The sequence below is a fragment of the Folsomia candida genome, unplaced genomic scaffold, assembly GCF_002217175.1.
Source record: "Folsomia candida strain VU population unplaced genomic scaffold, ASM221717v1 Fcan01_Sc016, whole genome shotgun sequence".
NCBI classification, from domain to species: domain Eukaryota; kingdom Metazoa; phylum Arthropoda; class Collembola; order Entomobryomorpha; family Isotomidae; genus Folsomia; species Folsomia candida.
This window is the reverse complement of record NW_019091208.1, coordinates 3,472,975-3,487,569: the sequence shown is the minus strand read 5'-3', so window position 1 is coordinate 3,487,569 and position 14,595 is coordinate 3,472,975. Positions and strand designations below refer to the sequence as shown.

Genomic DNA, 14,595 nt, shown 5'->3' with positions numbered 1-14,595 from the left:
TGTTAGCCCCGAAAAAAGGAGATGCATGCATGTAAACACATTATAATATTTATCAACTTCGCCTACGTGCCCAGTCCAGCTCAGCATGACGTGCTTGCTACTTGCTTGTGGTGTTATTTTTCAGAAAAAAAAACTGAATTGAATTTTGATAATGCTTCTCAGTCAAATCATGGTTAAATCCACGCCAGAGGAACGACATACATAGTCGATGCTGAACAAACAGAGCGCCATTTTATTAACTTTTATGTACTTTCACCTGTTGGTATGGGTCAAAGTACGATAACAATTCGAATGAAGGTCGTACTTTTTGCATATTTTATGTCGAAAAGATGCCAATTTTCTAAATTGTACGATTTTTTTTGCAGGCCCTTGAAGAAAATTTCCTTCGCCGAGCTAACACGGCGCACTTTCTCCCCAAAATTGTTAAACTTTCCACCTAAAAAGTGGAGCGACCCATTCATCCCAAAATTTTGAAACAAAAGTAATAAACTTGACCACCATGCCGGGAAGGAAGGGACTCCTCGCCCCGCAAAATACATTCCTTGACACCATCGCGACACGTTTTGATGGGACACGTAAGTCTACTTTCACCCACTTTTTGCCTAGGTTATGACTCTTACTTTGAATAACATGATTAAGAAAGTCTCAAAATTTTCGCAAAATTTTCTGAAAACTTTGCCAAGTGAAGGAGCTGAACCAGTTAATTTTCTGGTGAAAGTTTCCGTCCGCAATTTATTTGAAGGTTATGTGTCTCATTTCATCGTCATGACACCCTCGTTATTTTTGGCCAGGTCGGTTCCTGATTCACTTAAGATTTGTAGGGCAAGGATACCTCTGACCGCCGGAAGCCAAGTCATTACAGAGCACGCCACCAGACTGATTTTTAATCTGGGCGAAACTTAGAGTGGTGTAAATTAGATTAAGGGAATTAATTAAAATGCGCTGCTGCTTTATTATAACTGCGTTGTAGGTACGCCATGTTTTGTAAGACGCTAAAATAGACCAAGTAGGTAGGTATATTTGCTTTATGCAAATATTTAAAATATCCAAAATATTTTGGTTTCCAAGATCTTGCGCAATATTTACAAAGTGAGATTCATTTAATGCGTAGTTAGATTAGCCGTAAGCTAAAATCTGGGCGTGATAAATAGTATGTCTGCAAAAAAGGTGAAAATCCCTGCAAAAAAACGAACTTAATGGTGAAAATCTTTGTCTCATTTCTCGTAATGCAATTCTCTCTCAATGGAAAATGGCTTAATCGAATTGCACTGACGGAGTACAGAACTCGAGGACAATTACGGGGGAATCGGGGAGGTGAGTATGAATAGCCAGCAGGTGTGTGTCGTTCGTAACGACTTGGCTGGCGATGAAATGGAAATAATCGTGTGTGTCAAGGTAATTGTAATGAAATTTCGGCACCATCAAATCAGCAAATAGAGTCACCTTCGTCAACAATTTAATTCACTTGGTCATTGTCAACTTCTTCGCTAGCTCCTTTCTTAGAATCAAGTTCATTCAGTCCCATTCTCGACATTGACAAGGAGAGTGGCAAAGAAATTGAAAAATCAATCATGTTTTATTATCAGAGGGCGGATATGTATTTATTTTCAGCGTTTTCAGGTGATGACGATTGATGGTCAAACTTTGTGGGTGTGTTCCCTACCCTAACTCGCATAGATCATAAAAACTTCGAAATATTTTTATATAATGCTTACATATTTCTAGGTTTTTAGACATAAATATTTCCAATATTATTTGAAAAATGCATAAAAATTTTAAATACTTGTTTTAAATATATATATTTTTAAATATTTAATGATACGAAATTTTTTTCTCCAAAGAAATTCGACTAAAAAATCCAGAGCGTTGTACTAGTCAGAAATACAAATTTTGCGAAAATTTTTATTTATTTATTTTTTTTTCGTGCATAATTCGTAAATATTTTAGCATTTTTTCCCAAATATTAAATACATATTTCACTGATTTTTCGTAAATACATATCCGCCCTCTGTTTCTTGGTGAAAAGTTTAGTCTCCATCAAATTGGCCACCATTCTAACTTTGAAGGGAAACTACATATATACTTATATAAATTGAAGTTAGCTAGAGTGGTCGACGGCCATGAATTCCTAAAAAGGGAGAGAAAAGCTCGACAAAATCTAAACGCTTGTAATAGACACATGAAATTAACTGAATTTGGAAGTGATTGAGAGTGGCAGGATGTTATCAAGGAGTCAATTAGTGAGATTGTCGCTTGTACGAATTGTCAAGTGATGTCGGCAGGTAGCAATTATTTCCTGTGAATCATGTTCCCCCCGTAAAATTTTAGATATTCATGTCCAATATAAAAAGGTGAATGCAAGGTGAATGGGTGTGGAAGCTTCAGTACCTTTTAAAAATTAATGAAGGTTCGTTTGTGCATGTGCATGTAAGTAAACTCAAACCTGGTAGGAGGCTCGGCATGCATCTGGTTATGCGTCTCTGGGGTGGATTCAAATAAAATAACTCGGGTGGAAGTAATGCGAGGATAAAAGAGGAGAAACTAATTGAAGGCAGATTCCTGGAGAGGAAATTGCTCCCGCATCGTCATTATAATTCACGATTTCATTCAAAGTAAAGTTTTTCTAGCTTGAATAAATCGACAATAGTTTTCATACCACGAGAAAATTTTATTAAACGACGAATTCAATGTATTTTTCCATGTTATAAAAATGTATGCTTTTGTGTGGAGTTAGTCACAATGGAGGTCTTCCAGCGTATGCTCGCAGATTTGGAGCTAATTAGTGCCAATCGAATACAGATTTAATTAATATGAAATTTGCAAAAGGCATGATCTCCTAATTGGCAAATTTGACGGAGTTAAGTATTTTCATCCTAAGAGGAGAAGTAGCGCCCTAAGCTTGACAAATTTTACCTTTCCAAATTTACTGCGTGTTTTCTCCTCTTTTGGTGCAAATACCTCTACCAAATGTGACCAATGGGAGATCGTGTCTTTCATACTAATTAAATTTGTGATCGATTGGTACTAATTTGACCAAAATGTGAGAAAACCTTCACTGTTAGTTTACCACTGAAAAAAAATAACTGAAAATCCGTTTTTTTCCCCAAAAATCACTACTCAACCTTCATATTATTTGTACTTTGATACCTTCTCAACGCATCGAATTTCTCCTTGTAAAAAAGCAATAATCTGAAGCGAGCACTTGTTGGTTGAGTATCGGTGAAAGGTGTGCCCCGAAAGATATTAACTTTCACCTCCTTGAGAGAAACAAGTCCAAGGGCAATTTGACCTTTACATCGTCTCCAGCACTAATTAAAGCACCGTCTCCTGAGTTACATGACACAATATCCCTTTTACAAGAGAAAGAGTCAATTACGAAGTTGATACTTTCAGCCTCAATTGAAAATCGCTTATAACAAGCAGTGCAGAATATCAGCTACATACAACAAATAAATATCGTTTCTATTTAATTGCTATTTTTTTCTTTTCTTCATTCCTATCCAGATTCCTCTGATGTGATCAGTGTTTAATTTCTTGCACCTTTTTGGCATTTCATGCACTGTAAAAAAAACTGCAAGATATACAAGAAATGCAAGAAATAGGTGCCACCTTAATTGTAGGGATTATCCGCTAATCCTACATAAGTGTGCCTTATTTTTAGAATTTTTTGCACTACTGCATGAAATGATACCTGAATAAAAACAATTTTTTGCAGTAATTTCTTGTAAGCGGTTTTTTACCACAGCAAACACTGCCTCAAATATTACCACTGAAAGTGAAAAAGGCACTATCTAAAACGGATGTATGTAACATAACATCTAAAAAGTATACGAAAGCATTTTTTAGATGAGATCGAGAAACGTATCATTGAATTAATGGAATCCATATCTCCGTCATGTCGAGTTCTATCGCTTCCCGTCATCCTGACAAACTGAGTCAGCTTTTACTTCGGAAACGAGAAATCCACCCATCCATCCATCCCATACATATTACAAATCTTGTCCCAGATTCATTCATCAACAATTGTGGGTGGACAATTCTGTGTACTTCTTCAAGTCCAGGTTGATAGATCATGTGGCCGAAAAAAAGAAGCACAATTCCACCATTAGCACTACGTAGTTGAATTATTTCGTACAAAAAAACACCAGACAGACGAATGGAAAACAAAAGAAATGCGACCAACACATTCATCATGTGCTTTGAGAGCAGGGGCCGCGGAAGCCGTGGGGACATTTGGGGACACTAACATTGTAGTATAAGGGAGGGAGAGGTTTGTATAACATGGGCAGATAATGGAGACATCGAATAACCGTGGGGACATTGCCCCTCTGTCCCCTCACGCTTCCGCGGGCACTGCTCTCGAGAAGAAAATATACGCACAAGGAAAATCTTAGTGAGCCTTTTCCTCTGTTCTTGAAGGCAAAACTAATCCGTATTCGGGGACAAGGTTAAAGTTGTGAGAGTCTTTTTTCTTACGCCAAGAAAGAAGCGGTCCATCATAGTCTGGCTGGCTCTCGACTTGATTCTGCGTGTCGTTCTTGGTTGGATCGAGCTGTGGTAAATTGTGATAAGTTGACCGTATTAGATTTCCTCCTCTGTCAACCACGTCGTCGTCCTCATTGGCTTTGTAACACGGAAGGAGAAGAAGAAGCAGTTGAAGAGAAAGTGAGTCACTCAATTGGTTGCTTTCTTTTTTCTCTGGCTGGGTTTCATCATCCTTGACTTTTCTTAACTCCTCGGTGAAGAAGAAATAATACACGTCTTGTGTTCCCATCCGACTTGATTGGACCATGATGATGATGATGACGACGATCTTTATTTCTTTGCCCGACCAGTTACTTTCTCTCTGCTGCTCTGTTCGAATTGGTTGTTGTGTGTACAATACTTGCTGCCAGTTGCTGTACTTTATTAAACAAAGGTAAAGTTTGCTTGACTCACGTCCAACTCGTTAACCCGGACAAACAAGGAGCGTGATTTCCTTCCAGATCAGTTTCTCGATCTTGTGCTTGTTCACCTGGTGGACTGGAGGAGATTGGCAAACAATTGAGAAATCTGACATGGATAAAAAAGTGTAAAGTACGAGTGGCTATCAAGAGGTCAACGTGGTTTCTCTGGGGGTGACATTTTCAAATTGTGTAGTAATCAATTATATGTTTGTAGTCTGACATTTGCTGACTAAAATCACTAGCAATGAGTAATCACTTGCAAGAAATGACGGCAAGAAAGTATTTTTTGCAGGTTTTGTAATTTGACCTGCAAGAAATACAAGGCGCAAGAAACTTTGGTGGATGGCACTTATTTTTCGCACTTTCTCCCAGTTTCTTGCACCTCACATTTCTTGCATTTCTTGCTTTCCAGTGCAAGAAATGTAGCAAATCAGTAAGAAACGAAACACTAAATTCCAAACTATTAATCAATTACTTTCTCTTAATATACCCCCAGAGAAAGTTGACCTTTATCACGGAAGGACGTTCCACCTGTCAGGCATGATTACATATGTAGTGGAAAAAGATCTTGACACTGATGTATGTGCAGTTCACATGCTGATAAATCTGTCCCGTTTTCTGGAACAAATACGAATAATTGATTTTTAAAGTGGATTCCCAGAGATTGAAATATAATGTAAATTTCAATTCTGAAATTGGATTTGTATCGGGAAACTGAATTTCTTCCAGGTATTCTGCATACAAATACTTTCACTTCCTTATTTTTAATGGAGGCGTTCTTCCCTCAAGGCCGAACAAGACTGCTTTTTTACGGGGAGAAAGCTATATATTTCTCTATCCTGGAATTGACAATGCTCAATCCAGGTTGAACCTGAAGATGACAAACAAAGCGAATTTGCTACGTATTTCCTCATGGATTGAATCACTTTGATGCAATGTTTACACATTTTGAAGGGTAGAAATTGGAAATAATTTCTCAACTGGTTTTCGATTTCGGTGCAGCCTTCATGTCAACCATTTCATTTTGCTCGTGCATAAATGCCAGTGTTTCGTTTTGTGCAGATTTGCTATATTTTATTTGCACTGGAAAGCAAGACACGTGAGAAATCCGAGGTGCAAGAAACTGGGAGAAAGTGCAAGAAATGTGCTCCATCCTGCCACGCGCCGTATGAAGAATAGCGGTGGGGCCTAGTTTCTTGCATTCGTGCATTTCTTGCAGATCAAAACACCCGCAAGAAACCACTTTCTCCCCGTTATTTCTTGCACGTGGTTACTTTCACCCGAAACACTGATAATAAACAACTATGTAGGTGGAACCGTCCTTTACAAGAACATGTAATAATTGCCTTCAGCAAATAACCAAATTTAGTGACAACTGCGCACATGTATGTAACTCTAACTTACCGAAAAACTTTTATTGACAACAGCACAACCTTCTTGTAACGGATGAATTAGCTTGTTTACACAAAATCCCTTTGTTCCAAACATTTCCCTTCTTTTGCCCCGTTTTATCGAAATATTTAATCAGCCAAATGTCAAATTACATACGAATAATGGAAAACAATAATATTTACATTCACGATACATTAACGATACATGAGACCTTCACCTGTCGGATTTTCGAAAATTACGCAGATAAATAAATGTATCCTTAATATGAAACAAAATCATCGAATTTCAAAGCAGACAATGTTTACTTGTCAACTACAAACAAAACATAAATTAGGTAGACATACATACATAAAATGTCGACATGTAGATTTCTTTGATAGCAGAAAATGCAAAATCTTCCTGATGGAAATGATATCATATCATCCCTGACGACGAGATCACAATGATGGCGATGATGATGCATTTTGTTTCCCTTCAATTCGCGAGCAGACATGGTATTTGGTCTGGAGGTGAAAGATACGACTGGTTCGAAGTGAGATGACGGATCGATTTTATGAGACTGCAAGAAAGCCCTGCCAGCCATTCGACTACTTTCTCTCTCTCTCCAAAATGTGTGTGTGTATGGCTGTTGACTTCTCCTTCTATTGCTTGCATTAAGCTCCTCTCTGCCCTGAGCTTTGGACGATAAATGTGGCGGAATTCTGCCAGTGATGAGATTTGACGTTGAGCAAATGTTGATTCGGCCACTTTCACCGCTGGGGATGCTTTGCTCCATCAGTTCATCCTGGGATTAGCTTTCGGGTGATCGAATACGATCTCACCAACCAACCACCAAACCAAACTTGGTTAAATTTTAGCAGCATTCTTCGTACACTTAAATTGCCTTCTTCTTCCCCTTAAAAGTCAGATTGAGACAAGGACAAGGTTTTATCGAGAAATTTAATTAGTCGAAAGTGATATGCGGCTCCGTTTTTACATACGTAATCCTGTCAAGAAAAGGATGAAAGAAAATTGTTTTCTACGAAAGGAAACCCATTTGTTGAGTCTGTGTTGAAAATACATTTTACTTTTTGTCAAAACAGAGAAAGTTGTGTAGGAGTAGTCATTTGTATGGTTTCACGCCAAATATGTATGCACTGGAATTACTTTCTCCCACCCGACTATTGTCCTCCTGTGGTTATACTCACTCTTAAAAAACTGGTACTAAATCATTACTGACCAAAAGTTTAGTAATGTTGTCGTGCTGAAAATTTTACCACTTAAAAACAAACTATTACCCCTCCGGTAGAAAGTTATTACCAAATCAATACCAGTACCGAGTATACATCTGACTCTACCAGATTTTTAACAGTGTAGGTAAGTCAGTGTGGACTGACTGAATGTGAAAAACTAGAAGGGCTTCGCAAATAGCCAAGGGGGAAATTTGAGACTTTCTCCTTATTATGCCTCGATCTCCCATGAGATGAGGATGACTGGTTGACATGATTGTGTAACTCTGGTGTCAGCTTATTTGCGAAATCCCCGTTATTCGGACGGACCGACTTAGGGCCCAGAGTAATCAAATGGGAATGTGATATGATGATATTTCTATTCAATATTACACAATTCAAGTCCAATGCCTTCCCGTCTTATCAGTCGGAATAATAATGATTTCATTTATTTGTCAAAATCCTATTCATTCATTTCGGGATGGGATATAGCTCAACAAAAGAGAAATGAAGCCGATCACGCATTCCATCATCTGCACAATATCAGGATTGCGTCTTCCATGCGAATGCAAATTCTCAAGGGCGGATGCTGTAAAAATAGGACATTGTAATATTTGATGAACTAGTTTGTTATGGAATTTCGCCGTGTTAGCATTTTTGTAGAGAACATTTTTGTACCCATCGCATCATCAAAGCGTGGATACATACGTATTTACGAATAAAGGTCAAAATATTTGCGAATTATGGACGAAATTATGTATAAAAATAGAACACAAAAAAATTTATTATTTCGTTAAATTATTTACAAAATATACCTATGTATTTTTGAAAAAATATCAAAAATATTTGTGTATTTTTTAAATAATAGCGGAAATATTTATAAACATATGTCTAAAAACTTAAGATTATACAACAATATGTGGAAATATTTCTAAATTTTTTGAGATATGTGCGAGTTAGGGAACACACCCACAAAGTTTGAAATAAATGCTCATCATGAAGAATTAGTGCGATGCGTAGAAAGACGGTGAAGGCATAATAGGGTTAACTATTTTAACTTTAAGACAGTACTTATTTATGCCATCCTAAAAATAAGTTCCTTTCACCCCGTCATTAAGAAACGCAAAATCTGATAGCGACGAAATTAGTCTGTTCCTTCCAGAACAATTTTCATACACACACATAAACTTTATGGCTTCCTGTTTTCACGGAAGTGGGTCAGGTGCTGAATACAAAGTAAATAGGAGCCTCCTCTCACACCCCGTCTTCTCACCACTTCTCACTTTCCACCCATTAAAACTGGTCAGTGGGTCGGGTGTCTCGAAATAATTAAAAGATTTACACATTCACCTCACGAGGCACATTTACCTACGAATGTTGCCCACGTATTCAGATCTAAAAAAAGCTACTTCTTCCACTTCAACGAAGGACGCTCACAAGAGCAAAAAAAAGAAACCATTCCACGACCCAAATCCGGAATTGGGACGTTTTAAGCTTTCAGAAGAGTGGTACCATTTGTCTCTTGGGGGATGACACAGAGACAAAAACAGCACATTATGTATCGTGGTCTGTTAACAAAGCAAAATATTTATCATTATCTTGACCCCGACAATTTCTGCCTGCGCGGTCCACTTGTCGGGATGACGAATAGAGTGGAATTGTCAATTGGAGAGGAAAATAAATAAAGTACGGGGTCCAATCGCTCACACTCAAGGACGACGATGATCATGGCCTACTTTCTCCCCTTCCAATCCTTTGATTCGATTCACCACTCGTTACATTGGTTTATTCGGCCCGTGTGCTTTGTTTTACATACCGCGACACACAAACAGAGATGGATTAAAATATCGTTGCCATAGAGTGGAAATGGGATGATAAGGGGGAGTGAAAGGTAACGCGGGGTAACGGTTACGTACATTGGATTCCGTACAGATTTTCCTATTTATTCAATAACATGTGTACATTTAGCATTATTTTTAAAGAGTTTGTTCTCTTTGTCTTGAAATACCCCTAAAAATAATCAATTTTAAAGAGTAAACTACTGGAATACATAAATATTTCCAGATATGCATAAATATATTGATTCACAAGCCCCATAAAAAGCACTATCTTGAGAGAACAGCTAGCTATTTATTACCCGTGTGGTTTAAACACTGTATTACCAACACTAACTGCATAAACGATTGTTTCCAATTTTCCATCATATTCATAAGTAATAAAATATGCCCAACTTTCTCGCAATAAACAGTAAATTATAGTTTCATCTTTTTGGATAATGTAAATTTGCATATTTTTTTTCATCAACAACCTTTCCTTGTCAATTAGGTTTTCATTTTTCAAACTTTCGATCATCATTAACACTCATCACTTTCTGCACAAACAACACTTGTTTTCAGCTCTTGGAGAAAGTTACAAAGTTTGATTATACACATGAACCAGACGAAACAAAGCAGACGAGTCGTTATCACAAGTTCTTGGAACATGGGAAAAAATAAATGCACAGTTTACATGAAAAAGTTAAAGAGAAACTTTTGTCGACATAACAATCCTTTTCCTTTCCACGCGTTATAACAGATTTTGTTTGTTAACCATGTATTTTCAACGAAAACTGGTAAACTGTGTTGTTGTCTTGCTTTGTCTACCACTTTGCAACGTGTTAATTAGAACAAAAAGACACATAAATTGAGAAATGCTTCATATAATAATGTGTGAGAAACTTTCTTTAGCAAAGCAACTTTACATACATACATTTATTTGTCTATTGTTCATTCAAAATTAATATGAACTAAAAAATCTGAAAGGTTCTTTGGCGAATGTTTGGCTTCCGTCATTTGATTTTGTTTAAAAATGCACAATTTTCCAACTTTCATCCGATTTTCATTCAAAAATGGAATTAATATGGATAGTTAAAACGTTGTCAGAATCAGACAGCAACTCAAACCAGTCGGCTTTTTAAAGAATTTTGAGAAATTTATTGCATATTAATTTTGAACGAACCGTTATTTATTACCCAAATATGTCTAATCTGATGTATGCCATCACGTTTATAACAACGTGTGAGTGATGTGGAGTAGAAAACGTGGTATAAAATGTATATCATCGTGTCTAAATTATTTAAAAATTGAAGACCTAAATGGTCTTGAATGTACACGTGTTGCATGAATCAACCCTTCACATTTTCTCATCATGTTTTTTACACATGGTATCCATCTCCGTTTAATAGACCATGATTTACTAGAATTTTCAAGCCCTGGTGAAAGTTAACAACGCTCATTCGCTCCTTCCTCGCCTCAGTTTAAACTCTTCATTTGAAAGCGGAACACAAAACTGCGTTTCGGCTTCGGCATGAAAGTGGCTCTTGTACACGGTTTGGTTTTACGACGAGTAAAACGGACCACACCGATACCATCAAAGTGAATCGAGAACACGTTCAAATTAAGAGATGCGAACGAACGCGACCCAGAAAAAAATTACCTTGCTTCAATTTTTAGGTGAAAATTGTGCAAAATAAAGAACTGAACTGCGCAATTCTTTTTTTTGCAATTTAGGTTTTCTTTCTGCTCACAGAATTTTTTATTTTCTGAATATTCACATGTTCCCAAAAGTTGGGAAAGTGACAAATCTAATAAATCTCGTTTTTGATGGTGCTCTTCCAGTGAATAAAAAGGTGTTACATGTTACGACACAAATAATGGACTCGTATTTCTTAATGTATCACATTTCATTACAACGCCCAGGCACGAATATGTGGGATCGAATTACGCCTGGCTTTCTACGGGAAGAGCATTATTCTCCCTCGTTTCATCGCCTTATGTTATTAGGCAGGCCGGAAAAGCTACGTATAATCCGTGAATGAGGAAAGTAGAAGAAGAAGAATAGTCGACTTATGTCTTTCTTCATCCATCGTAACTGGTTGCCAACATAATTCTGAAACCGTAATGGCAACTTTCTCATTCTGTTGGAATCGCGTTAACAAGGAGAAAGTTGCCAGTGAATAATATAATGACTTGTATTACAGTCATTAAATTTGTGTTTTGATGGTGCCAATCTGATTGTACGTACGTATCGTGGACAGGCACTTTTGACACAATGCATGGCTTGTGTAAGTACTCTGCTAATAAAATGACGCAGATTTTCACATCAAAATTGTCATGCATTTCATTAAGATGCCGAATATAAATCTGTATATTTATATGTACTTAAATCAATCCAATTAAATGCATGAATGGGCAAAATACTTTGTCAAAATACAGTATTTTGGGCTTTGTTCGTTGTTCGTTGGGGATTTCCAGAAACTCACTTTTTATCGCTTTCAAATTACTTATTTTTTGAAATTACGAAAATATTTGTAATATACATGTTTTGACAACGATAAAAAATAATTTCTAAACAAAGCCTGAAATTACGGGCGTTATGTCGTTTTGTGCCTATTTTTTAATCGCATGACTGCTATAGATTCTCGATTTTTTGTACATATCTGTAAGGACACTAGAAATCCAAACCGTTAGAAGTATGGAGATCAAAATACTGCAGTTTGACGAGTATTTTTTCAATCCATGATTAAGGTTTTGAGGGTCTTCTGCAAACCTTCGTCTACTTTTTCAGTTCCTAAAGTTGAAAAGACGTAGGAAATGATAACCTATTTTTATAAAAACAATTCTTGCAACTCAATTTCTTTTCACTTTCGTAACTTTTGTACTTTCAATTTGGGTCGTGTTTAAGAATACTTACCTATTTTTACTTACTTATTTTTAATGATTTGTCTCTGACACAGTTTACCTGTAAACTAATAGGCTTACTTAATTTGATTTATGTAGTAAATATCAACGAAATTTAATCTTATCAAATACTTTTTATACACAATTTAATAATTCCAAGATGACGAATTGTTACCTAATCATGGTACGGTTTCGAGTTCGCTTTTGTTATTTGCGTCTCCCTTGTATAACTGGTTTTATTGTTCAATTTTACAATAACTATAACGAAGCCTTGCATATTTTCTAACAATAGAGTATTAAGTTTACATACACGTTTAATCCTCAAATTTAGGAAGCAACAGCAAATATCGAGGACCCACTTTTAATGTCTGCGATCTCAATTCAATCCGATTTTATATGACCGCACGACGACCTTTTAAATCTAATAGCTCGAAACTATATAGGAAAATATAGAAAATAACAAAAATAAATATGTGTACTTGATCATTTAATCTCTTTCCATTTTAGGATCAGGTTGCTCTTGAACAAATATCTAGGGAACGATTTTGCAGACTTGTTGGATATTTGTAAACTTTACAGTCAACAATAATTACGTATTTATTTATGTTCTGTATCAAACAGATTTGCAATAATTCCTTCGAAATCTCTTTCGTCATCGTCATCCAACCCACCTGGTTGCGTAAATATGAACATAAACCACACGCCAACCTTGACAAAGCATTATCCTTTTGTATAATAGTGAAGTTCTAAAAGTAAAATAGGTAGGCTGTAATAAGCAGATTAAATTTTAACTTTCTATACGCGTATTATGAAATGTATCAGGAATCTTGGTAATCTTATGTACATATTTTTTATGCATTGAGAAAATAACACTTTTTAAATGTACACATCACTTGTGAAAGTCGTGCTTCTCTTTTTGAGCTAGAAAAATTTATTCGCATAGCGAAATTTGCAAAATTTAATTTTTACTGAACTTTGCAAATTAATTTGAATCTCGGAAATCTTACGTGTTTTTTATGTATTTTGAAAATAACACCATTTTAATATACATATCACTTGTGAAAGTCATATTTTCTCTTTTTTATACAAATGAAAATAGCTCGTACCATTTATTTTATGGCACTGCAAAAATTTGCAAAATTTGATTTCACTTAACTTTGCCAAATTAATTTATATTTATGAATTTGAAACATTACAAAATTAATCCCGTCTCAAAAACCAGGATCTTTCTGAGAAGAGAAGGAAAAGAGAGAAAGGCAAGTCTCAAATCCGTTTGTCTCGAGTCCCTCGAGGGATGGGAAGAAGTTTTCTTTCTCCTCGTGCCAGGCATGCATGTCATCCATCGCGAGGAACCCATCCGACCAGAGAAATCTCCATAATATTTCTCCCCTAATAACCCTGCCTACATACCTGTTTAATCAAATGTGCTGTGAAATAACCTTGAAAAAGGCTCGATACTCCTTCAGGACATGGCATGTCGCTTCCAAAACAAGTGGTGGAAACTTTGAGAGAAAAGTTTTGCAAGTATCGGTTATATTTTATCGATAAATTCTTCCACTTTTTCTGCGCGTCTGGATACTCTATTTTTAAGAAAATTCGCAATAAATTAAAACCAAGAGGAATTTTCATCGTGCAGGATTTTTACTCTTTCTTCTCATAAAAGATGCCGTAATGACATGCAAACTTGTCATTTCTAAAAATGTCATGCATTTAGACGAATATGGTTAAATTTTAAATTGAAATCTTCAAAGTCATGTGTCCTCTTTGTACGGATGTACGGAGCAACTACGTAAATTGGTTCAGCCAATTTGTGTAATTGATTATTTTGAGTAAACAAAAATAATCTCATGTACACAAGTTGTATAAGTCCTTTGATACTAATGCAAAATATGGAGCTGGAACTTACAGCAAACTAAATATTGCAAATTCTGAGATAAAATATCTTGGAGAAAGTAGCCGTAATGATTCACAGGAAAATTTAGAGTTGAAATGCTTTGATTTTGTATAATGAATTTGCTCCGGAAATTATTAAAGCTCTTTTTTTGCACAAACAAATTAAGGCATGCAAGACAAAAAGGTATTTAAGTAGAAAAGGGAGACCTCATTTCCTGGAATTTGTTTCAACCAATGGCCGCGGAAGTCGTGGGGACACCTGGGGACATTAGCATTGTAGGATAGGGGAGGGAGGGGTTTGTATGACATGGGCAGATGATGGGGACATTGTCCCTCTGTCCCCACGATTCCCCGGTTTCTTACTTCAACTCTAAATACTCTTAACTAATTTTAAGAAAATCGTCTTACGAGGGAAATTATTTACTAACAAATCATTTT

At 36.3% G+C, this 14,595-nt stretch overlaps 1 protein-coding gene across 1 annotated transcript in view; it reads left to right on the top strand.

Moving 5' to 3' along the window:
* LOC110856541 (potassium voltage-gated channel subfamily H member 8) overlaps positions 1-14,595 on the top strand; it is a 47,241-nt gene that overhangs the window by 5,194 nt on the left and 27,452 nt on the right. Inside the window, exon 2 of the mRNA XM_022105027.2 lies at positions 366-575. Within this exon, the coding sequence (XP_021960719.1) occupies positions 500-575 (76 nt within the window). The 5' untranslated portion in view covers positions 366-499. The remainder of the gene's footprint in view (positions 1-365; positions 576-14,595) is intronic.